The sequence below is a fragment of the Cyprinus carpio genome, chromosome A18 (assembly GCF_018340385.1).
Source record: "Cyprinus carpio isolate SPL01 chromosome A18, ASM1834038v1, whole genome shotgun sequence".
Classification (NCBI taxonomy): domain Eukaryota; kingdom Metazoa; phylum Chordata; class Actinopteri; order Cypriniformes; family Cyprinidae; genus Cyprinus; species Cyprinus carpio.
The window spans coordinates 19,436,612-19,463,194 of record NC_056589.1 but is presented as its reverse complement, the minus strand read 5'-3'; the positions used below and the strand labels follow the sequence as shown (position 1 = coordinate 19,463,194).

The 26,583-nt window shown below is 40.9% G+C and overlaps 1 protein-coding gene across 5 annotated transcripts; it reads left to right on the top strand.

Moving 5' to 3' along the window:
* The first annotated feature begins 547 nt into the window (after positions 1 to 547).
* Positions 548 to 26,583, top strand: LOC109055091 (transducin-like enhancer protein 3-A). Of its 5 annotated transcripts, none has more exons than XM_042775294.1 (21): positions 548 to 1,318; positions 1,794 to 1,951; positions 2,607 to 2,707; positions 3,471 to 3,534; positions 4,853 to 4,897; positions 11,943 to 12,005; positions 12,203 to 12,277; positions 16,475 to 16,673; positions 17,162 to 17,169; positions 19,430 to 19,552; positions 19,645 to 19,695; positions 19,816 to 19,968; positions 20,595 to 20,724; positions 21,019 to 21,188; positions 22,549 to 22,622; positions 22,874 to 23,123; positions 23,310 to 23,557; positions 23,642 to 23,789; positions 24,254 to 24,404; positions 24,639 to 24,715; positions 25,140 to 26,583. In XM_042775294.1, the coding sequence occupies exons 2-21, from the start codon at positions 1,928 to 1,930 to the stop codon at positions 25,245 to 25,247; spliced, it is 2,262 nt and encodes a 753-aa protein (XP_042631228.1). In that variant the 5' UTR covers positions 548 to 1,318; positions 1,794 to 1,927; the 3' UTR covers positions 25,248 to 26,583. The 5 variants fall into 5 exon arrangements, with proteins under 5 accessions (XP_042631228.1, XP_042631227.1, XP_042631225.1 ...); XM_042775293.1 differs by having other exon boundaries at positions 550 to 1,318; positions 16,472 to 16,673; XM_042775291.1 differs by having other exon boundaries at positions 551 to 1,318; positions 12,203 to 12,307.

Sequence of the window (26,583 nt, the reverse complement as noted above, 5' to 3'; positions counted from 1 at the left end):
GTGGTATTGATTGACAACAAACCTTCTTGAATGACAGCCTTAACCTTTACTGTCCAATTGCAGTCGAGAGAATATGAATGCTGCTCTGTGATTGGCTGAGAAGCTGTAAAGCCGCAAAAGGATCCCACGTGGGTGCAACAGAAGAAACTGCACAGGATTGGGCGCTCCTTCTCAGACAGGCCGTTGTTCACGGAGATCAAACCTGAACAATCATCGTATTCCCAACGCTAGCTATCTGTCCATCTTGATGATAGGTCATATTCGTATAGATGTACACGATGGGTGCACAATGTTATGATCGGGACACTAAGCTTTAGAAATCCGAAAAAGAATGTCCTTTTGTAAACACCGATTAAACCAGCATTATTTAAATAGGAAAATTATACAATTTTAAGACTTGTTCCAAGATAGATCAAGTGAAAATATGACGCGTTATAAATGCCAGCTTTATTATTATATTTTTTTTAAAATCGTGATCCAGACGTGCACAAAATACAGCGTGTGTGTAATCGCATCGTCATCATTTCATATATTGTTGTTCTCTTAAAAACTTTAAAGCAAAATGCTAACCTACTCTTTGTAAACACTAACGTTTTAGTCGACATAAATAATAAATAACCGTGATTTTAATACTTTGTCGAGGCCGTTTCAGTTTAGAACGACGCCTGTGTCTACACTGTGAGTGTATTAGATCTCCAAACAAAGATATTTACTGTGACATCGGATCACTTCGTTCAAAAATACCTAGAAATATTCAGCGGCTATACTACGAGCTACCTGTTCTGATCTAAAATGGCGAGTATGATATGATGTCATGCATCAGGATGCAGTCCCCACGTGGGGACACGGCCCTGCGATTGGCCGGCAGGGCAAAACTCTCGGTCCTCTCTTCTGATTGGCTAGCAGAAGGTGCTCTCTCAGTGGCTCAGCCCTCGTGTCAGTAGACTGTCTGTGTGTGGCACAGGGTTGCATTGCTGGACGAAAGGAAAATGCTCGAGCGACGAAGTACAACGTTACACTTTTAAAAACCTCAAAACCTCTTCAAATTCGGAAGTATATTTTTGGCATTGTTTTCTGGGGATTACACGAACATTTTTTTTCGCGCCGTGGAGTTTGGCGTGTCTTTATTGCTTTGCCCCGGAGAAGCTGGTTCTCATCGAGTCGCTTCTTTTGATAGAGCGAGCACACGAGAGATGTTCGCCACCGTTCGCATCCACGAGGAACCATATCTTTCTCTCAGATATTGAAGCGGTGATTAACATTTTCAGAAGTACTGGTACAGTGGAAGTGTTTCGGCAGTTCGGACGCACAAAGACAGGTAACGTACAGTTGGCTAGCAGGTTAGCTAACGACAATAGCTTGTTATCCAACCAACCAAGACTTGAAACGCTTTTCAAACACATACACTGACTGGGCTCCTTACTAATCACGTTGTCGACTCATTTACGTTCTTATTATTCGGGTTCTTTCAAGTAATGTGAAGTGCTAGATGAGCTCCTGTCAAAGTGTCAGCCAAACAAAGAAAAACATATTTCCCCCCCTTAATTTTCATGTTTTTCATTTATAGTAGAGGAGCTCTTGTTCCGCTCGAGCGCTCCGCATGTAGTTTTTTTTTTCCCTCGATACAATGAACTGAGTTGTTTTCAAAAGTACAAGTGAATATACGTTATTAACGGTCTTATAGAGTTCTTCTCAACCGCAAGTTTAAAATTTCAACCGTCGTTTTAACCCTCTGTTTGATTGTAACGGTCTTATCTCGTCTGTTTGTTTATTTTTCATTGTTTGGGCTCCAGCAGCAGAGATCTGAGAGGATTTTTGCCCCCAGCGTCCAGTGGGCTTCGTGTCCGGCTGATTTTTACAGTACAGTGGCGTGCCCGTGGACACCCCCACCGAATAGACCTCCAATAAATAAAGGATACATTTCGAGATGTATCCACAGGGCCGGCATCCGGTAAGTGCATCTTGAACTGATATGGAACATAATTGCTACATCTGCATCAGTTTAGCAGGAGAGCAAGGGCAGAGCCGCCCGTCCATGACAAACAACATCATGATGTGCACCTTCGTTTGATTTGCTAAGCCCTGGTGTCTGTGATAATGCTTTGAAGTGAAAGAACAGGGCGGTTGGAAGCACAGTCAAGTGGGGTAAAAACCCCTAACGCCTCTTGTCAACAAAGTAGTTGACGTTGAATGGTAAAGAAATCGTATTTGTTCACTAGTATGTTTTTGTGTTTTTCACGAGCACCTGGTTTAGAGAGAGCGAGGCTGAAAACAACAGCATTTTTTACTTGCGCAGTTTGGCACGCTCAGACCCATCCAAGCGAGGCGACCCCATTTCTCCCACCGGTGTTTATGTGAGGCACTAAAACGGCGGACCCAGATCTTTAAAGATTCCCCCCGCCTGTCAGAATGCTACTGGTGCTCCAGCTATCTCCCAGATGTCACTGTAGCGTGGATGTCACCCCAGCCCTCATTCAGGCTGAAATATTAGAGCTGCTCTCCCAGGGCCCAGAATGCATTAGAGCCTCGCTCTGCAGTCGGTGGAAAACAAATTTGGTTCTCTGAGGATGTAATTGAGTTTGATTGATGTGATGGCTGTCTTTCAGGCGCCCCACCAGCCTGGTCAGCCAGGCTTCAAATTCACAGTGGCAGAGTCCTGTGACAGGATCAAAGACGAATTTCAGTTCCTGCAAGCCCAGTATCACAGGTAATAATTTAGAGTTATATGCCTGTTAAATAGCTTGTACAATTACCGCTTCACCTAATTGTGTTTCACTGGCAAAAGGGAGGAAATCTAAGTCAAATTCATGTTTAAAAGATGTGTGGTGAATTTTTTTTTTTTTTTTTTTTTTATGTGGGGTAGAGGTGCATGATGTGTTGGCACCATATCAGTAATGTTATGGATATTTAATTCTGCCTGTTTTTAGATTATTTTAGCCACCATTTAATGTTAATTTTAAAGTAATGGTTTGTGATTACAGTGAAGATTTACCCTTTAAAGCTACAAATTTTTAAAAATGGTGTTTTCTTGTTGCAACAAGGACTTAAAATTAAGTTTTTATTTAATTCAGGTATTTTTTCTTTAGTAAATTTCAGTGAATATGTTTTATTTTTATGCCTAAATTCACTTTAGCATTACGAAATTTGAAATTAATTTGTATTATGATTGTTTTAGCAAACAGTCATATTTTTAATATCCACCATAATATCAAAATTAATGTTTTGGCCCAAATATGAAAGAATAAATGTATTTGGTAATATGAAAAATAATCATTTTTATTGTCCAGAATATTAATATCAGAAGATTCCTAATTTAAAGTGTTAAAAGTGATTTTACTATTTAAATGAACCCCTGTAAAATGTGTACTTATTTGTTTTGCTTCATGTTTGCAGTGTGGATTATTTTTGTGTGTGTAAGCAGTGAAAACACATGTCTGTTCAGTAACTGATGTGTTTTGTTTTCCTCTTAGTCTTAAAGTGGAGTACGACAAACTGGCCAATGAGAAGACAGAGATGCAGCGCCATTATGTCATGGTAAGATTAGCCAATATGTAAGCTGCCATTAGCTAGTAGCTGGGGTAAAGGTAGGTGCCTTGTTGCGTGTCTCTCTGTATGTGTGTGTTTTAGAATGTGTTTGTGAAACCCCCTCTGGTGCTTTTAGTTCAGCCTCCTGCTTTATTAAAGGGGCCTGACTGACTGCTCTTAGCCTCGGGCCCTTTCATACACCAACCCTTAGCCGTAGGGGTCAATGACCACAGCATTGTCCCCTCTTCTCTCTCCCCCTCTGTTCTCCCCCTTCTCTCTACCTCCCTCTGTGTGTGGATCTGATTATTCTCCAAGGAGACGTTGCTCTCAGACAAATGCATGGCCGTAAATTGGGTGAGGGGTGATGGAGGAGTGCCAGAGGCGTCTGTGGGAAAATACTCAATCGTAGCAGAAATCCTAAGTCTCTGCAGCGCTCTGTCTTTGATAACCAGATTTTACGCACAAACAAACGGCTACATAAAATCAGTGTTAATCTTAATCACAGGCTTAATCATTTACGCAACACCAAAGCTCTAAATTCAATCGTAGATGTTCAAGAGATCAAAACAGCCTCATGTTAGGATTTATGATAGGGAGAGGAAAAACAAAGCTTTTCGTTGTGTAACTAAACAAGGTTAAACTGTGGAAGTGTATTCTCTTATCTTGTGTAAACACGTGAGCAATGACTTTAACCAATACCCAGGGACGCTAGTTAAACATTCCATTCACAGGAAAAAGCATGTCAGTCAGAGAGGAGGAGGAGAGGTTAGGTAAACACCATGTAGAATCCCCAAGCTGACTGTTTGAGTTGATAGTGACAGAATCTAGACTTGCAGGACTGCACTGAGATCAGGGTGTTTAATCTTCTTTTTGTTTTTATCACAATTAAAAAAAAAAAACTTATTAGGTTTTATTAGAACAAAATGTCATAATTGTCCTTTTTTTTTTTCTGGATGCAACATTCTTTTTTTTGGCTAGAAGTAGCTCTTTGTGAGTAATCATAATTATTATTTTAAATGGCTAAAAATTATGTGAAATATATAGAATTGTATTGGTCTAAATGTGGGATCTCTGACTTAAAATCCAAGTGGAATTTCCACTATGTACTTTCATCAGTATTATACAAAGAAGGAGAAGCTGTGCAGATATGAGACACTGTTATGGGACATGATTTTGAAGTGTGCATCAAAAGCCTGTTCTCCTCTTTTTCCCTCATGTTTCACTAGAATCTGACTTTCTTTTCCCTACTCTGTGATGTGAGGTGAAAATGTTTGATGTGGCTCGGATTGAATAAAAAAAACCTTTTTTTCATTTCTCTTTCTTTCAGTACTATGAGATGTCCTATGGGCTGAACATTGAAATGCACAAACAGGTATGTAGTCCTTTGATCCCTGTTCACACAATCACTGAGTCACAGAGGATCCATGCGCTGTGTGTGTAGATGTCAGTCAGTGCAGTCACACTGGTATGTTAGGAGACAAGTGAAGTGCACTCCGTAGAGATGATGAGAGAGACTGTGGACTGTGTTCTTTTGAGCAGCAGTTAGAATCAGGCTAGAAGTCAGGAAATTACAAGCACACACACACACAGAGTCAAGTCTCTTTTCCTGCTTGTGCTGAGTAGAGTGTGGTCAGACAGCTTTGATAAGATTAAAGTCAGGACTTTGGCAGGAGGGGCTGTGTGATTTAATGACTAAAGGGAGCAGAGTCTGAGGAGTCCCTATTATGTCAGCACATTTAAGACAACCTTTATAAATTTACGCTAAGGGAAAAATCGACCACCATAAATTCATCCCCTCCTATCAATTTTTACCCTACGTTTTCTCTAGGGCAGCAACTAACATGTATTTTTGATAATCGATTAATTGGTCATTTTATCTCTTTGATTTAATCAGATATTCCATGTCTTTTCCAATAAGTGCCTAAAGCCAGCTCAGTTAATCTAGCACAGTACACATAGTGTTTTTTTTTAATAGAGTGAATAGAATAGGTAAGTGCTAGTATTAATTGGTTAGGTGCTGACTAAAAAGATGTCTTTAGACATTTTTTTAAAATGGCTAAAGACTCAGCTGCTCGAATTGAGATAGGCAGGTCATTCCACATGAAACTATATGACCTATTATGACCCTCTTTGAAGCTCTGAGCAAACTGTGTTGTAACTCTTTTTCGCCTCTTCGCATCTTCATTTTGATATTGGTATCAATTAGAAGTTGTCGTTGTACATCATCGACTAATCAAATATTTTCATATTATTAGCGACTTATACACTCTGCATCATGGATGCTCAATGAAATCCAATACTTGTTTTTTACTCATTTTGGGGTGCTGATTACAAAAACAGTTTTGCTTTTTTTTTTTTTGCTTTAGCACATCACGCTCTCACAAAATATGATGTGCATTTCAGAATTTTTGCTTTCGACAACCATTGTAAGGTGAAGAAGTCTTTTATTATCCCTTAAGCACAGAAAAACTGCCACAAAGATATGATTCCTATCTTCCTCTGAGCCAGGATAGAACTATTTGTTTAATTCTAAGCCCATTTTTGCATGTGAGATTGACTTTTTTGATATTCTTTTTATCTTTGTTATTGGGTTTGAAGTATTGGTTTTTACAGAAGACAATGCAAACATGACACTGATTCTTTCTGCTACATTTGTGGATGTATTACTACATTCAGAAATTACATATTTTACTGATTATTTATTTATAAACTTTTTATGTAACTTTATTTGACATTAGAGTATTTCAGCATATTTTCCACACTTTTGCAGATTGTAATTTAAATGATAAATTTTTAATACTTTTTTGTTATTTGACTGCTTTTGTTTTTTTGCTATGGTTTTGCTTTGAAAAATCTCCATTCTTGTTTGTAAAAAAACTACATGATGGGAAGTTTTTATTGATATTTTTTAATTCAGTTTTAGGTAATATTCAGCATATAGTATTTTGCAAATAAGCCTTTTTTTATGTGGGCCAGCATTGCTTTTGATTAATTTTTTATTGATTCATTCTAATTTGTCTTTCAAATTTAGGGGTCTCTTCCACCGTATTTACAAAGACTAATCTGATATATCCTGACAATATTGTGATGCATCACACATTTCCTGTCCCCTAGATAATAATGAGATTGTGCTGTGCACCAGATGTAGTTAGGCCACCTCAGAGACAACCCAGCTCGCTCAGCCTGCTCCCCTTCTTCACCTTATGAAGGTTAATGGCATCAGGGAGGAGCTGGTGGATGGTGATCCATCTGTGTCCACAGTCTCAGCTCTCCTCTGTCTGTCAGGCCCCTTGCCACTTATCTCCCAACTGGCAGCTGAGGGACAGAGGAGTGAGAGAAAAAGGGTAGAGGGTGGGAGGGTTGGCCTTGTGTAAATAGGTTAATCGACTGATCCATTTTAGCGCCTTGACTTTTGTCAGGAACCACCACAGAGCCCATGGATGCACTATTGAATAATTCATCCGATGTTGTCTCTAACTTACTAAAGAAGAGGGAGGTAATGGTGTCTAAGCAAACACACAGATCCCACCCTTTTATACAGGTCTGTTGATCCAGGTTAAACTGAACCCCGGAGCGGATGGCAGGCGGGGAGTGATTAACCAACTGAGTTAGCGAAGATTGCCAGATCCGCACCCCATTATTCTCAGCACTGAGGATTTAATTCCGACCATCAGGCAATCCGTTTCCTCTTCTATTCGTTTGTCTCTGGGTGCTTTGTATTTTAAACAGTCGTGGTGTAATGCAGATTTCAGGATGCGCGTTTGCGTCTAATACCTGCAGACAGCCATAGCAAGGGAAGTAATGCTGCTGTAATAGCAGCTGCTCCAAGTCAATGAGCCGCTGTGATGACTGAAGTGCACTCACAGTAAGGCTTATTTTGTGAGTTTTTTTCTCACCTGTTGTGAGACTCAGAGGGAATCTCCTCGTTGTCAGACCCAGATTGAGCCAGTCAAGCCCGGCTTGACACGGGGACGCTGATAAATGATTTATAAGGGGTGCCCTAGGAAGTGTTTTGTTTGTTATGTGTTGTATTTTTCTTTTTTATGTGAGGCAAAGTGAATTGATTGGTTAGGTGAGTTGAGTAAGCATCTGTTATGTAGGAGGGGGGGTTGGGAAACAGACCCGCTCCATCACAGTTTGTGGTGGTTAGGTCATGAAACCAGGTGAACCTGTATAATGACACTCCAAACATAAGCATAATAGAGCAGGGCTGTTGTAACAGGGCTATTTGAAAAGGCTTAGTATTAGTGAGACGAAAAAAAAAAAAAAAAACATCCACAATAGAAATCACAGGATAGCCACCCATGCAGCTCTACTAATGCCAATCAATGCAGGTAAATTTTAATGCCAGTTATGAACAGCGATGCAAGTTAACAACCCTGTTATGCTCATGCCCTCACCTCCGGCACACACATATAGACCTTGTTATACCTTTACTACAGAGCATGAGGCTGTGAGAGAGCATTACCACCCTCTCACCCCGGCAGAATTCTGGGGCCCATCAACCCAGCTAGGTCAAGTATTGTTTGTGATGGAGACACATGCCTGGAAGGGCCAGTTGTTTTCCTCTATATTCAATGCTCATCAGTGTCTCACTCTATTCCGCTGGCGCTGATGGCAACAGACAAATAGCTTTCAGCATGCCATTGACAGCCTGGCCCTGGAGTGCTCTTGAAATGGTGCTAGACAGGTCCGAGTACCTGTAATTGTGTACCAGAGCGTGAAGCTCGCCACTTAAGAGGCAGGCTTTCATCTGCTTAAAGTGACATCCTATTTTTATCCACAGTTGTAGCTAAAAGCTCTGCTTGTCCAGCTCAATGCACAGCATGGCTTTCATCATAGATTCATACATTATGTGCAGCATATTCCGGCTTTTTGTGTATGTCACTGCCGTCTGACATGTTTTCCCCTGACAGTGGGATTGTTTTTGCAAGATAAAGCATGAAGCTTTAGAGTGAGTGTCAGATAAGGCAACCCTTGACCTCACTCGGCCAGCTGTCAACGTCGCGTTAAGACCTTAAGGAATGTGTTCGATGCTCTCCAGGCCTCACAGCAAATCCTGTCAAATGTTAGGCTGCTATTGACGTGGTTTATCTTGGCAAATAAGGATTATACACTGAGCTAGCTTTTCAACCAGCATTTTTTGTTGATGCATTCTTCTAGTAGTTTTTTTCAGAGTGTAGTTGGGTGTCTGAAAGCTAAACTTGTACCCTGCTTTGATCCTGTTGCTTTGGTGAAATGCAACACCCAGTCTATAGATTTCGTTAATGTATAAAGCTGATTTGGGATGCAACAGTATAGACTGATTTTAAATTACAGTGACAGTTTTTCATTCATTTTTTATTATCATTATTTTATTCATATTTTTATTTAATTTTATTTGTTGGCTTTTTTTTAATTCATATCCATCGGGTCATTCTAACCTGTGTTTGCCTTTTTGTTTTAAGAAAATTTTAACTAAGCTCCGATTTGCAATTTTATAGTCTGTAAGTGTCTTAAGCACTTACACAAAGAAGTACTTTGAACTTTTAACTAACATCGGTATTAGGGCTGCACGATTATGACAAAAATCATAATTGTCGATTATTCTCTTGAAATTGTAATTGGGATTATTAATTAAGATTATCAAAATTTACATTGAATTATTTTTATACCATTGTTTGATGCAACTGCATGCCGTATGTTTATATGAAAATAAACAAGCTGAAAACACTCTAACTGAAAAACTTTTATTGCTTTTCTATAGTATTAAGCCTCAAATGTCGACTATACATCGGGTTAGTTTCTTCTTTAAATTATATAAAAAAAAGTAAAAAATATGAATGGTATTATAGTGTTATACTAAAACTAAAATTAAAACAATGGAAAAACCGTTAAGATAACATGTAGAAAGAAAAAAAAAGCATCTTAAACACACAGAATAACATAAGTGGACTTTGAACGATTATGTAATTGTGGCATTCATAATTGTAATCACGATTAGAAATTCGATTAATTGTGCAGCCCTAATCAGTATGGTCAAAGATATATTGTGCCATCATAAATAACATGGATTTTTTTCCATATTGATGTAACATCATGCTTTTGATATGGGCTAATATCTATAAACTTAGATTATGCTCCGCATGTCCTTGTTATATGGTCTGCTATTGCATTTTGAATGGTCTGCCAGGCTTTACTTATCCTAGGGCTGGACAATATATCGAACGATATGACCATGTGCATCTCGTCAGTAAAGCCGGTTCCATGATTAGCGGTAAATTCCCATCACCTGCTTTCAAATGGAGCTGCGGTTAATACACAGAGCCGTAGTTCACTGAGAAGCTACGCTATATCGAGTTCATTATCAAAGGCGATTCATCTTCAATAATGAACTCGATATAGGGTAGCTTCTCAGTGAACTACGGCTCTGTGTATTAACCGCAGCTCCATTTGAAAGCAGGTGATGGGGATTTACCGCTAATCATGGAACCGGCTTTACTGACGAGATGCGCATGGTCATATCGTTCGATATATTGTCCAGCCCTAACTTATCCATATTTTGCATATAGCTTGACCCGACACACGTCTCAATTCCTTTGATGGGAACGAGCAAAACTTTCTCGGGCGTTACAGAGTATCTTGTAAAAAAAAGAAAATTGTGTCTGGCTCCTGCAACCACTTGGCATTTTCGGCAATATGTTATAAATAATTTCCTGGTCGGTGCAGCGCTTCGTGTTTGCCATTGAAATTAAAAATTGAGCCGAAATCCCTGTGATGTGTTTGTGCTCCGTTCTTGCCCTGGGTTGAACTGAGCCTCATAAATTCTATAGATGTATCTGTAGCAGAGTTATTTTTCAGAGGCTTTCCTCCCCCTCTCCTTTGGTCTCGGGCAAAGCCAGTGCCAGACCTGTGATGTGAGCTCCTTTCATCACTGGAAGAGGCTGCGATGTCGGCCGTGCTGTGTTCCTGCTGGTGTCTGATGATGGAAAGGAAGAGGAATGGAGTACATCCTACTGTAGCTGCATGTAATCTTTGGGTGGAGAGTCCTCACCCCTGCTTTTACTGTCATGTGTTCTCATGACGACCCCACATCATCCTTTTCTATTGCTCGCCTTTTTATCCACCATTCGTGTGCGGTACTCATCCGATCGACAGGCCGAAAATTCAATTTAATGACCTGCCTGTGTGCACGTAATATGATTTTACAGGCTGTTACGGTCAAGCTGAGGTACCATTTGCATAATGATCGGCGCGCGATAGGAGATGGGCCCTGCTCGGCTACAGTTGCCATGGCAACGGTCAGGCGGGTGGAGAGAGAATGAAGGTCGGGTCCCTGCGGTGGGCTTGATGAAGGGGGGATCTGGCGGGTGGGCTGCTGAGAAAATGAAAAAGGTGGGGTCTGGAGAAGGCTAAATAGGCCTCAGCTCCTGACAGGTCTGGACATAATCCACCTTTGTTCATTAGTCAGAAGTGACACATTATTGTGAACATTTTCTGTTCTTTTGTAAAGGCTCATCGGAACGCAAATGTTAAGGTGTCAGTGTTCCTACAGGCATTTGGTCTCAATAGGTTTGTTTTTTTTTTTCCTCATACTTTGTTGTAGTATTGATTATTATAAAAGCACAGAAGCTCAAAGATCCTGAAAATCTTTTGGCTCTGACTGCAATTAAGACCATGTGTGTACAATTTTTGGATGGTGGAAATTCATAAGTCTTTTATCACATTCATCTGCTTCCAACATGTCCTCAGGGACATGCATTATTTAACATCTGCTAAACAACAGGAGTTGGCAGTCTTTTTGTTGTGGAGACATGTGAAAAATCTACTTCTGAAGGTTTTTCTTTTTAGTGTAATTACATGTCAGTGGTAATTAAGGCTGGGCAATATGGCAAAAAATCATATCTCTGTATTTTTTGGCTGAATTGCGATATACGCTATATATCTTGGTAATTTTTTTACATTTTTCTATTTGGATTAAAAAAAAAAAAAATTATTTTATATTAATTTTATTTATTTATTTACATCCTAACCAATGTTGTCCAATATCACCTAGTGGTGATTATGGTTGAGGTGTAAATGTGAAGCTGAGAGGGTAAAAGAAAGTCTTGTTTACTAGTAGACTGTACCTGCAGGCCGATGGCAGCTGAAGTGCAGTGCTGCTCTTAACACAGCTCCAGTGTATCTGGCTTGTTCTTCGTGTGGTTTGGAGTATACACTCATCGCAGCTGTGCTCTCTCTCTCCCCTGGGCTCTCATAATGTTTTAAATATTTCGCATGTCAATATCACGCAGTTTGGAGTGTGCCGAGTCAAGCGGTTCTGATTGCTGTGGTAATTGGTTTAATCGTTGGGAAACGCTAAAAAAGGCTTAGTGGTGCACTTTAACAGAAGTAAATTAACCCTTTTTTAACTTTCCCTCTTTCTTTTCCTCTTCCAGACCGAGATTGCCAAAAGGCTCAATGCGATTCTTGCCCAGATTATGCCTTTTCTGTCACAAGAGGTGAGCTTTATGTGAATTTCCAAAGCTTCATCTTTTAGAATATTTGAGTTTTAGATGCAGTATTTTTAAGCTTTATAGGACACTTAAACTATATCGTTGCTCCTAAACTGTACTGTTTATTATTATAATTTAAGAACTTTTAGGATTTAGAATTTGCTTTGACTGAAATGTAACCACATTTTCTCTCCCTGTTGCAGCACCAACAGCAAGTAGCACAAGCTGTTGAACGTGCAAAGCAAGTTACAATGACTGAACTGAATGCTATCATCGGGGTACGTGGACTTCCCAATCTGCCTCTCACCGTGTGTATACCCCTTTAATTACTTTATTTGACCCTAAGAATGGGGCAAACCTGCATTGTTGTAGATGCAAAATAACACATCAACTGATTTAATGATTAATTTTAAAATTAGAAGCTTATTTCAATCATGTGCAGGTTTGCCCTTACAGTGAATGGCTTTTTAATGTTTTAAATCTATATGCATGCATCGTGTGCTGATTAAATGTATTTGTGGCTTAAGTGAGGAAGTGTATGTATTTATAGGTATTTTAGGGTCAGAGGTGGTGTTAACCATAAACTTTCTTTCATTTAAATGTGCAATAATTTACAAACGATTCAAAAAGAGAATTACAGGAAAGTTAACAACCCAGTCCATTAAAGTGATTGATAATGACTATTTGCAACAGTCTATGATTAGGTCTCAGTTGTATTTCATTGCTTTCGTTTTCTTGGCCCATAGCCACATTATTGTTTATCTAATGTGCAGCCAGACACTGTTGACCAAGCTTTATTTAGTCTCCACTATATGTGGCATGAGTGTGCTTAGCATCCTCAGTCCCCTGAGACTGCAGAAGTTGTTCAGTTCTCTCTTTAGAGCCTGGATACCTTTAATTAGATCAGGTTTTACAGAGGAGTCTCATTCCTCTTTGCTGACCTGGATTGTGCTGGGAATTAAATACAAATAGGATCTTGCACACATATCCCTGAGCTACTACAGCTATTCCTTTCCTAGAAATGCCCACATCTGCCTTCTAACAGTCACTTATTGATCAGGGGCAAGTGACCTGGATCCTTATCAATATGTAGGGAAAAACAAATCTGACCTCTGTTGATCCAGAGGTTTGAGGGTGGGTTTGTGTTGTCTGATATCGGAATTCAATTAGATCCTGAGCATTGACACTCACTCAGAGATAATTCCTGGATTCAGATTTGAACAGGGCAGTCATGTGGTCGCTCTTAACTGCCCCATTATCTTCAGGAAGGATTACTGTCTGATAGCTTTGATACAGCAGACCAACTTTAATGACTCTTATTCTTTTAGGAGCCATTTAAAAGTTCAAAAGCAGAAAAGATACTTGCTTGTCTGAGAGGTTTTTTTTTTTTCTTTGAGTAGGACGTTTGTAATTCACACAGTAGGCCATGTGTGTGCACTCACACATGTGCCAGAGTCCTCATAAATAGTATAAGGAAGAGGTGAGGTGTGAGCTACACACACAAACACTCTCTCAGAGCAGAAACCACCAGCATCTCTTATTGATGAACCTCAGGGCCGGTAATTGGATGCATCTAGGGCAGCAGCTTTTTTTTCTGCTGTGCTATGACTTTGATCTGAGGTCTTAAGATGGCCTCCTCCGGCAGCTCAGCATTTCTGCCCTCACCAACAGTTTGTGTGTTTATCTACCCTAGCCTTATTTATTTTAGAAGAGCATAAGCATTTCTATCCACATTTTATACTGTCTTCAGTTCTTTCTCCACATACTTCCTCCCTGTTCTGTTTTGCCTGTTCTGGTTATCATAAGTGGCTGTGGTTGAGTTTGAAGCTTTTAGTTGAAAATTTATTTGCTGGCTGTATAAAACTAAGCCTCAGTGAATATCTTGTTGATTTTAATCCGCTTTTTATTTCTTCATTAAGTTTCCCATAGAGCGTGTCATTTGACTAGTTTGTGATCCCTCCTTGTCTTGTGACTTTTAATAGGGTTAATTTAATATATATGGCATTAGAGTTGGTAAGTTTGATTCAAAATGTTTTAGTAAGAAATAGCTGTTTTTCCTACAGTGTGCTGTTGTGTTGTTGCATATATATTTTTTTTTTTCCTTTTGTTTATTTAGTGAAAAAAAAGGAAACCATTTTTACTGGATAATTACTGTTTTACTTATACATTTTGAGCCAGTTTAATTAGCTGTTTGATTGAAATGTTGATTCTTCAAATTGAAATAGAATTCAGCCATTTTAGAACAACTAAAAATAATTTTGCCCAAATGGCAAAAACAAACAAACAAAAAAACAAGATAGAATTGTTTTAGTTATATTGCCCTGCCTAGTGCAGTGGGCAGCCAGTTTTACCATAAGTCGTCTGCTGTGGATGTATGGATAGATCTCTATTAAGACTGCCCCCACTTGTGCTGTGGGCCCAATTAAGTGTGTTTGTTTCCAAGAGGGCAAATCATGGGGCTTTATATTTTTGAATTCCCTCAGGCCTGCATGTTGCATGGTTACAGCACTAAACTCAGGATTGGGTTGTTTAACATACATACCTGAGAACAGAAGTGGGCGCTTGTCTGATTTAGCCACTTATCTTTTTTATATGTTCTTTGTTAATTGTTCACACTCGGCCTGCATTCATTGTTTTGCTGTAAGAGGGAGATATTAGCACTAGTTGAGATGGTCTTTATGCAGGAATATTAAATTACTGAAGACATTTTATTTCTTTATATTCTTGTCTTTGTGGCCGGGACTCTAATGAGGGTTCACTTATTGTCCATGCATATTACACATCAGTGGCTCATTAGCTGGAATGAGCAGGGAAGGTTCTCCCCTATGAATCAACGGCTTCTTTAATTTCCCATGTGGTCAGTCGTCATCTTTGAAGCCACACACACTAACCCCCTCTTTTTTTCTAGCGGTTCATTTTACTTCCTGACACATTCACATGAACACCCTAGCACCAACACTGTTTCTGTCTTACAATCACTCACTTCCACTCTTGTCTCACTGTCTCTCTCCTTTTCTCTTGCCCTTTCACTCTCTCATCAAGAACATGCACCCACCACCCACGCTCAGTGCCTCAGTACACACACACTCCCTTATCACATCTCCTCACAGATCCACACTCTGAGGCACAGCTCATAATTGGCTTGGCAGCTCTGTTGTGTTGGGGAGGGTAAGGTTGCAGGTTTAAATCCCAAGCGTAGCTCTTCTATATACCATTCGCTCTCCTGCCAATCTCAAAGTCCCAGAGTCTCAATATACAGCCAGCTGTGCAAATAATCCACAAAGCTGTTAGCAATTATACTCACCCTGAATAAGGACCTGTGATGGACATCTTAATAATGATTTACCCACTTGAAAGGACAAGCTTTTGGAGCATTCCAGACTTACAAATAAGCCTTTAGTATTAATATTTACTTATGGCATGGCATTAATGACCTGCTGATAATTCTGAAAGGTTGTACCACCGTGATCGCCGTACATAGCCAATAACATCTACCCTTTCCACATCAAGTGGGAAAAAACATGTCGGTATTCTGGAAGAATGACCATAAATGGTCATTGATTGACTGGTGAGGTCTGAAAAGTTGGGCAGTATGTGCTCTCACAGCCATTTGAATAATTCATTTTTCCTATGGATGCTAATAAATTGTGGAGGTATTATTATTATTTTCTTTTGGTAGTTTTTTTTTTTCTTTACTGGCGGCTCTGCTAAGTATTATTTAACCTTGCTTTAAGCTGCTCTCTTCCCATGCTGAGTGGTTTTTAACTCTCATCAGTTTCCTCCAAGCTTTTTAAATATTGATGGAGGTATTGGAGGCTTGAACACATGCCAGAACAGGACCCCTCGCTCTTGGCCGCCGCCACCACTCAACACGCTCACGCACACACACAAAGCTGAGCCCAGCTGCTGTTGGAGTGGTGTTTAAAGTTTGGTTTCTCGAGTGACTCATACTTTGTGCAATAAACGGACCCAAATGTGAGGGGAGTAAATATAGCCGTCCAGCGGTTTGATGGGGCTAAGGAGCAGGTGGTTTTAAGCCAATGAGCTGACAGCATTTCAACATCTGCTGTCTTTAAACTGTATCTTAAATAGGGCTTGACAGCTCTCTTTTGGAGAGTGTGTGTGTGAGAGTTTTATTATTTAATGAGTGAATTTACATGTTTTTTTTTTTTTGTTTTTTTTTGTATGATATTCCACCGAGTTTGTTACTGTTGAGCAGGAACCTGAAATGTATACTGACTAGATCCACAACACTCCAAGATTTTATATTTTTAGGTTAAGATCCAAGCAACATAAAGACGGCTTTGTTTGCAGGTTCCTCAAATATGACTTGCATGTATGTGAGGTCATACATATCCCTATACCCCCACCTGTGATTCTGAATTGGCCGCCCAGAAGCCGTGTGTTTAGTTTGTGGCATGGATTTCTCTACTCTTTTCCCTCTGGCCCACTCGTTGTGTGTCTCTCCACAGCAGCAGCAGCTCCAGGCCCAGCACCTCTCACACGCAGCCCACGGCCCCATGGCTTTACCTCCCCACCCTTCGAGCCTTCAGCCACCAGGAATCCCACCGGTCACCAGCTCTGGCTCGGGCCTGCTGGCTCTAGGAGCCCTGGGAAGTCAGCCACACTTGCCGGTGAAGGATGAAAAAAACCACCATGACCTAGAGCACCGAGGTTAGGAGCAGACACACAAATTGCTCTCATTTAAAGCCAAAAGAGTGGAACATTAGTCACTCAGCCATATAGACCTCTTGTGTGAATCAAACGGTTGTTCATAAGCCCATCCCCCCACCCTATTCATTGTTATTACAGCTCTTATAGGTTGCTGTCATTATCGACCATCTTAGGTTTGCTTTATAAGAGTACTTTACTCTTGCCATTTAAGAATGTAGCCAATTTTAAGAGAAGAACTGAGACTGTATAAAGCATTTGAACATACACGATACTCTCTGTGGCTTGAATGAATTGGTAAGGTTAATAAAATACATATGCTAATGGTTTGCTAGCCGTGTTGTGTACGTTACAGACATATTCTACCTGCTGATGAAATCTACTGTTAACTCTGATTGTCAGTCTGTCAGGGTAACTGACTTTTGTTTATCTCTGTTTTGTCTTGCTATTCTGCCTGTCTTTCAACACCAACCGGGGTCTGCTGACTACAGAGAGCACAGTGAGTATCAGGTTTTCTGCTGTCTCAGTTGTCCTCTTCCTCTTTATAGTTGTGTATAAAACCTAGTTAGCTGCCTACATAGACAGCGACTCTGCATGGGAGTTTTGATTCAGTTGTTTTAAGTAGTTTGGAGATAGCATGTTCCTAAACATTAGATAATGCAATGATAGTACTTTTCTGTATTGAATTAGATATTACTGTACATTTTATGCATTTATGTTTTTCTCACTTTGTCCACCATTTTGGTTTTATTTTATTTTATTTGGTGTTTGGCTTAAAATAAACTGTCCTAGGAAGCAGCATAATTAAGTTGTATAGTATTCTGAACAGCCTTCGTGTAAAGGGCACACCTTAAATGATGCCTTAATGTTGCCTCCGTAGGCGGCTCACTAGGTTTTGAAACCGAGCAAATATGTCTTCGTTTTACTGGGTGAAAAGCACCTCTTGGCCCATTTCATGCCTAAGAAAATTTCCATTAATGTAAATGTCAAGTAAGATTCTTCATCCTGAAGCACACGCAACTCGTGCACGAAATGTTAATCTCCGTTCATTAAAATGACTAATAGAGAAACAAGCTTTTTATGAAATAAGCACTCACATCTCTCCACAGATGGGAAATGACTCGTATTACAGCACACAGATTAGCGTAGCTCTATAATTTCATCACAATTAAAGACGACATTGACTCCCTCCCTCCTTTGTGGGATTTATTTTATCCCTCTTCCTCCACTTGTTTACCACCCCTCTACGCTCTCTTTTGCTAGCGCGGTAAATATGTATGAGCAGAGGCGCAGGAATTGTTTTCCTCCCTCTCATCTCCGTGCCCTTGTAAAAGCCATTTATTTGACAGGGCTTAAATCTCTCTGATGGCTGATTGTGGCCGTGAGATTGGGTTTCTGCTGGCCCGGCGAGGCCTGAATGGGTGCAGTCATGTCTGAAGGAAGGGGAGCTCCTCTGGCGGTTAGCAGTCCAAGCGCTGTTGTGTATTCACTGCTGCCGTTATCTAAGGTCATCTGATAGCACACTGGTGACTCTCCTTAATGAATCACACTAAGCATTTCTTTAGAAGGTCAGACATTATGCAAAGAGAGCGAGAGAGACAGAGACTATTAGGTGTTCGGCCCAGTCTGCTACTTCTTCATCTCAGCTTAGTTTCCTTTTACGCTTCCAGTGATCTGGCCACATTTTCCTTCTGTTAATCTTGTTGCCTCACACTGAGCGAAGGCTCTTGGGACGGGATGAGTAAAGCTCTAGGAGCAGGATTGTTTTGAGAAAGTGCCCAGAGAGCACTCAAAATCCTTTTGCATATGGGGCATGCTTGCTAAATACTATGAATTCATGAAATATTCTTGCAACGCATTACTGTATGAACAGTGACCACAGACAGAGTCGCCCACCATTTCCTGTGGAATATAAGTCCCTTTTTCCATTCGCCTGCCCTGTAGTCATTGTCTACCAGGACTGCAGACCCGCAGTGTGGTGAGAGAAATGTACTGGGAGATGTCCAAACACGCTACAGGAATCAATGACTATTACATGCTCCCACACACACAGCCCAAGTCGGACTTCTCTCAGATAATGGGCTGTTGTTTGACACTAACATGCTGCTCATGTCTTTCTGAAGCTGTTTGTTGTCTCTTTTAGAAGATGGAGGGATTGAGGTGGGGTGAGGAAGGGAGAGTGGTGGGGCAGTGAAAACAAGCCCCTCTTGTGTCTGTATGACTGTGTCTACTCTGTAGTGCAGCCAGCACATTTTTCTGTGTTTAGTCTACTGTGGGTTGTTAGATACGGCTTTGTGAGTCTCACTGTATTATGTTAGGCCTGTTTTGGGTTTTTGAGTCAGATAGCTGGAATGGATAGATTGCTTTTGGCTTTTTAAGTGTGCGGTTTTTGAGTGATAAGAGCTACTCTGTCCTTCTCTTTTTTTTTCACCTACTTGCCGTTGATTTCCCAGCTTGGATCTTCTTCAGATCCGACAGCTGTGAAGTACCTGTTATTGTAATGGTAATTGTTTTTGACTTTAAACGCAAATAATTCATTTGCCACCAGAAATAAACTGGAATCAGGATTGGATGTAATTATCTTGTGCTGAAAGCACTTGATGCAGCCTACAGGATACTTTAAAAGCAATTTAGAAGTCTTGTGGAACAAAACACAGTTAAAACCCTACCCATAGATCTACTTGTATAGATGATTGAGTTTGGCTAAAGTCTGCAGTCTGATGGCAAATTTTAATACTTCCCCTCTTTCTCCTTCTCAGAACAACTCGATTTCTCCATCAGACAGCCTACGCACAACCAGTGAGAAACACCGCACCTCCTCCGATTATAGCTTGGACTCCAAGAAACGCAAAGTGGAAGACAAGGACAGCATGAGCCGATATGTGAGTAATGTGACATGGACTTGTAATATAAGATTCTTCTGTAACAAAATCCCAAAAAGGGATGCTAACTAGATGGCTTGTTGTGTTTTCAGGACAGTGACGGTGACAAAAGTGATGATCTGGTGGTTGATGTTTCCAACGAGGTAAATTATTAAAATATTAAATATAAAATTTCATGTGCTTTTATTAATTAAACTGAAATGTCATATCTTACATGTTATTTTCAATATTTAACTCATTCCTGTTATATTTTTGTGCTCTAGGACCCTGCCACACCCAGAGGCAGCCCTGCCCACTCCCCTCCTGAGAATGGCATAGATAAGCCCCGCCCTGCAAAGAAGGATACGCCCAACAGCCCTGCCTCTGTGGCCTCCTCCGGCAGCACCCCTTCCTCTAAAAACAAGGAGCATGGCCATGTACGGATCTCTCTCTCACTCACACATACAAACTGGCTACATTTAATACCGAATGCTGCATTTATGTGTATCAGCTCTATTTATCCGGATTTTGCTACTGTAATAATCGGTGGCGCTGCATATAAGATTTGATAGAATCTTGGTCTGTGCCACTGAAGCAGAATTATAGGATATGTTTGATAGAAGGGGGCAGCTAGGGAAGCTTGAATGCCCTGTGATCTTCCACTCTCTCTAATGGCTCAGGAGTGAATGTCTGTTTCCCAGCCTCAGCTTTAAATACATCTGTAAATGTCAGGGATAATGCATTCCCATAGCTGGATCAGTCGTGTCTTCCCTGCTAATAACTCAATGCGTTTAACCATTCTGGGTCTCTGCATCAAAAAAAAAGATTAGAGGGAGAAGCGAAGGAAGGATAAAACGAGCCTCATCTCCATTGTAGCAGTAATGGGTTTGGGGATAAATAGCAGGGTTTATAGTTTCGTAGGAGTAGTGAGTTTGTCAGAATTGGATTGGATTAGGTTCTGCTGGCACTTAAATCTTCTGCCTGGATGCTGCCTCGTTTGGAGGGATTTTAACTCCGTTTTCTCTTTCTCTCTTCTCTTGCCTCTGTTCTCTCCCATCTGCAGAATGACAAATCCTCCACGCCTGGTCTGAAGTCCAACACCCCCACGCCTCGTAACGATGCCCCCACCCCGGGTACCAGCACCACCCCTGGGCTGCGGCCCATCCTAGGCAAGCCTCCAATGGAAGCTCTTGGTGAGTTCATAATCAGAGTCCACACCTCCTGCAAGCATACAGTACAACACACAGCCAATATTGTAACCAAAAGGGAGCACTTTGCATATGCAAATAATCCAAAGCTTCAGCAAATTTTTTTAGGCTTGCCTTTTTAACAGAGCTTAAAGCAGCTTTCATAAAATTCATCTTTGAAGCAGCTCAGTGTAGGCAGGTCTTTGATTGTGATTTATCTCCATGCTCCCAAGTTCAGCTCCTTTCCCCGTGGTTGACTGATGCTGATTTATGATTGGCTGTGTGTCTATGTGTCTGCAGCCGCCCCTGCTTTGCGCACCCCACTTTCTTACCCAACTCCCTTTGCCATGATGAGCCACCATGAGATGAATGGTTCTCTGACCAGCCCTGGTGTCTATGCCGGCCTTCACATCTCTCCTCAGATGAGTGCGGCCGCTGCTGCTGCCGCTGCCTACGGACGCTCACCCATGGTGAGTATTTGCATGTATGAGTGTGAATAAGCACCTGCAAACTAGGGGTACAGGGGGAAAAAACGATTTACAGATACATCATGATACTGTAAAAGTACTGGAAACATTCACAATTGTTTTTTTTTTTTTTTATTAATAATCAATGTGCTCTTTAAAAACAACATTTATGGTTACTTTAATGTGGAAATACTGCACGAAACTAAACGAAAGGCTGAACTTGTTATTGTATCTGCTCATTCTGCTTGATTGGTGGGTCTTTTTTTGTTAAATATAGGCATATGTTTTATACATGATATTTGGCAATGGACCACCTTATCTCTCCAAAGATTTGTGCCACTATGCTGCAGCTGAAAAATTGAGATGTACTGGGAATTTTTCGGGAATCAGATTGTTACTCCCTAAAACAAAATTGAATCAAATACTAAGGTGCTTAAAGATTCCTAACCTCTACTTCAGAGTAGGCCCTACCTTAACTTTCTCCCCCAATTTATTCCTCTCATTTCTTTTTATTTTCGTGCTTGATTTCAGTCTCTCTCACCCAAAGCCTCCGACCTTAGAGTGGAGGGAGAGAGAGAGGTGATGTAGTGTGTGTGACTGTGTGTGAAATGAGCGTTACATTGACTGGGCTCTCAGGCTACCTGACTGCCTGCCATCTGATTGCTTCATCCTTTCGGTTAAATGAAGGAGCAGGGCACGAATCATTCTTCTGTGGTTGCATGTTCGTTTTTTTGCAGTACACATTGTTCTAGTCAAGTTAAAGGAATAGTTCACACTACAAAAATCTAAATAGTCATCATTTGCATACCTTTATGTTGTTCCAAACCTGTGAAAGGCCCAGGTAAAAATTGTACTGGATGTTTTTTTTCCATGCATAAACAATGAGTGGGGACTGTGGCTGTCAAGTTTCAAAAAAAAAATACAACAGTTAAATTTAAAAAAAAATATATATATTTCAAAATGGTACGTTCGGCTTCTGAAGCCAGTAGTAATGCTTTGAACTAGACTCAAAAGTGTATCATACACACCGGCTCTGAACTTAATCAAATGGTTCATCAAAATTATTCATTGAAAAATAATGATTAATTCATAGATTTTTCTGCACACACAGATATTGTATTGCTAACATAGGGCACATAGTGTATTACTTAGAATAAACAACAAAGCAGCAAAAAAAAAAGAATACAGAGATATATAAAATCTGAACGCTATATACAGAATCAAAATATAATATACAGAATTACACATAATTCCGTAACATTATTCACAGGTTGTAATGTGTAATTTATGCTTGTGGTGTTTGTAATGTTGTTTTAATGCAGATCACTGCTCTAATGCAGCATGTTTTGTTTTGTTTCTGTAGGCAGGTTTTGAGCATCCTCATATGAGAGCTCCCGGCCTCCCTGCCAGCCTCACCTCAATCTCTGGAGGAAAACCGTAAGTGTCCAACAAAGATTAAATGATCATGACTAACTATTAGCCGCACTTGACTGATCTCTTTCCCCACACTATTTATGTAACGGTTCCGTGAGAGTGCTTAAGAGCACAACCTTTTCCACCTCTTAATACCTTATTTCAGACTACTTACTCATATTGCTGTAATTGATTTAATTAACCTACTTCAATCAGTGCACTGTTGACTCCTAGGTTACTAAAGAGGTCTCTCTCTCTCTGTCTGTCTCTCTCAGAGCCTATTCTTTTCACGTCAGCGCTGACGGACAGATGCAGCCTGTGCCCTTCCCTCCAGATGCTCTGATTGGTCCAGGGATCCCACGTCATGCCCGTCAGATCAACACACTCAGTCATGGAGAGGTGGTGTGTGCTGTGACTATAAGCAATCCCACTCGACACGTATACACGGGTGGCAAGGGCTGTGTTAAGATCTGGGACATCAGTCAGCCTGGAAGCAAGAGTCCGGTGTCTCAACTAGACTGCCTGGTAAAGGCCAAAGTTATACTTACTATAACTATTGTTTTTATTATAGTAATAATACTGTACATACTACTAGTACCTGTTTAGTTACTTCTAAAAAGTAACAATTTGTTAGTATAATGTAGGAAGATCAGTTGTTTAGAATATTTTCTCATATTGATTTTTTTTTTTTTTTTTTTTCTCCATCTACAGAACCGGGACAACTATATTCGGTCGTGTAAACTATTGCCTGATGGCCGCACTCTTATCGTTGGAGGGGAGGCCAGCACACTGACCATTTGGGATCTTGCCTCCCAGACACCCCGCATCAAAGCCGAGCTGACCTCCTCCGCACCGGCCTGCTACGCGCTGGCCATCAGCCCCGACGCCAAGGTGTGCTTCTCCTGCTGCAGCGATGGAAACATTGCCGTTTGGGACCTCCACAACCAGACCCTTGTCAGGTGGGCCTTTTTCAGGATTTTCTCTCATGAACTGGATTTTCTTGTATACCTTTAAAGCCATTCTCTAAACAATTTCAATTTCAGGCAATTTCAAGGCCACACAGATGGTGCCAGCTGCATTGATATCTCTCATGATGGCACCAAGCTCTGGACAGGTGGCCTTGACAACACAGTCCGCTCCTGGGACCTGAGAGAGGGACGGCAACTCCAGCAGCATGACTTCACATCTCAGGTTAGGTCACAGCACAATGAGTTTTAGGAAATGCAAGTAGCGACAGAACTCTTCCTCTGTATTGTGGCGTACATTTGAGTTATCCGATTTTTGACAAAAAATGTATTGATTTGGTTAGATGCGTCAGTTTTTGTTTGGAGTTTAAGATTTGTGCGTTGCATTCAAAAATGCAGGCAGATGAACGTGAGGGGCGGGGTTTAAGCGGACGTAATGATCTAAGAAATCTTGCATGCATCACCAGAGAAAAGTTTGTAATTTTCACCGAAAGATCCTGTTATGAAACCTTGATTCAACATAATGAGGACAGGTTTTTTTTTGGGTTTTTTTAATGAAACATACATGAATGATTCATTCATAATAAGATATATAACATGCATTCAGAAAGTAAATGGTGAATTTTCTTTTCATGCTGACTTGAGTGCAAAGCAATGGTGCTCAACTTGTATCTGTTCCCCCAAATGCAGATCTTCTCCCTGGGCTACTGTCCTACGGGTGAGTGGCTGGCTGTCGGCATGGAAAGCAGCAACGTGGAGGTGCTCCACCACACCAAACCTGACAAGTACCAGCTGCACCTTCACGAGAGCTGTGTTCTCTCTCTCAAATTTGCCTACTGTGGTAAGTGACTGATTCAAGTTTCACACACTGAATCCAGGCACTTTATACATATCTCCACTAGTGCTTTTGCACTCTCTTGAAGTTATACACCGGAGCTTCTATACAGCACAACATCCGACAGAACCTTGACTGTCCTTTTCTGCTAGGCTGTCTTTTATTTGGCTTTCTGTGCATATCTCTGTTTTGCCTGTACTCTGAACAGAGCTCTAATTACGTTTGATTTTCCCTTGACAGGTAAATGGTTCGTGAGCACTGGGAAGGACAATCTGTTGAACGCATGGAGGACTCCCTACGGCGCCAGCATATTCCAGGTACAGAGATCAATACAGACTGTCTGCAGGAAATGTGTGGGTTGCCTGAGTCAGTAGAAAGGGCACAGTGACCGCTGGCTGACAGGCCGGGCCTCGATCAGCGGAAATAGGCTGGAGTATGTCGTTAACGCTTGGTCCTGACCACTTAGTGCGGATGTCGGTCCGGGCGTGTAGCTCCCATCTACCGGCTTAAGAGTAAATAATGATAACCCTTCAAGTGTTTATGACTGAAGGAGCTCGGCATGGATGCTAATGCATCATTTGGTGGGGGGAGGGAAGTGCTTATGTATACAACTGTCAGCATTTTCTTTGTGTAATAGAGGATGTCTGAAGAGTTTTATGCAGGCCCTTTGTGGGACATTTGAAGTTAAAATTACATTTTATTTCGCCAGATTTATTGTGGATTTTTTTTTTCTTCTTGCAGTCTAAGGAATCATCCTCAGTCCTGAGCTGTGACATATCAGCCGATGACAAGTACATTGTTACAGGCTCTGGAGACAAGAAGGCCACGGTGTATGAAGTGATCTACTAGACTGAGAGGTAACAGACTGGAGCAGCTCAGGCCTCTGGAGGAGGAAGGGGGGACACACAACTTCTCACTCCAGTGACTCTCCTAGTCAAACAGACAGGAACAGCCCTTGTCTGTCTGTCTGACTGTCTGTCTCATGCTCACTGACTTTTAACTGACTGACCACAGACGTGGAAGAGTGGACGCTGGGGTGACATGGACTAGGACACAAATGTGCAGCCCTACAGACTCCATACACTCTGCTCAGTTCATATGGCACTAGAGAACACTCGATGTTTCCTTCCTTGCTGTTTTTTTGTTTTTGTTTTTTGCTGCAAATCTTTCTTTGTTGGATTTTGGGTCTATTTTTTTTAAGGTTCCATAATGCATCGTGAAGCAGCGCTTCGTTCTGAAACTTCATCTGTGTGGAGGGTATGTGAAAAGTGTACATAATGGAGTATTAAAATGCCTTTTATAGATTTATATTTTGGTGTCCTGTTACACTTGTGATGGTTCTCTTTCTCTCTCTCTCGCTCTCATTCTCTCCTTGATGCTTCGTTTCCCCTTCGAGGTTTGGAAATTAGATTAAGACTTTTTTTCTATGAGGATATTCTATTTGCCCCCTCTCCCCCTTTGAGAAGTTCATTTTCCAAGCTAACCTTTTATGGAAATCTAATTTACTTTTTTCCCTCCCTCCTGAAAAACAATTTTGAACTAAATCGCATTACAGAGGTGTTTTTGTAATATGTCCTGTGGATTTTTTTGAGTGGCTTAAACCCCATGTAAGGCACCTGAGACTGCACTCAAGGCTCCATGGGGAGGGGCAGATCAGTTCCCAAGCAAACTCGCTGACTGGACGCTAAGCCTTCCTGCGAGAACAGAGACCTCATTGGGGCACACAGACCTGGATTTTGATATTTACCGATTAGTAGAGGACTACTCTCAAACCTGTGATTTCATTGTGCTGTTGTAAGACCAGGACATGACATTTTGTCTTGTAGTGGAAGAATTGGGATTTGGGTCAATTGGTTATTTTCCCCCCTTACTGAGTCCCGAGTGACATACACTGTGTTTTGTGTGCATAGTGTTCCATATAAAGGAAGCACATAGTAAAATGTCTGCCGATAAACCAAACTGACTGTAACACTCTAGCCTAATGCACAGGCATTTACTTACAGACCAGCTTGTTTATAGCATCACACTGTTAGTATTTCCCTTCCCAAAAATAAAGAGAAAAGAGCTGTAAGAAATGGACACGTTTCAAAACACACACCAAAGTATGTAGCAAACTGAGTTGTCACTGAAGATATGTACAGTTGTTGATAATTCAATAAACTGTTTTTGTAAAAAAAAAAAAAAA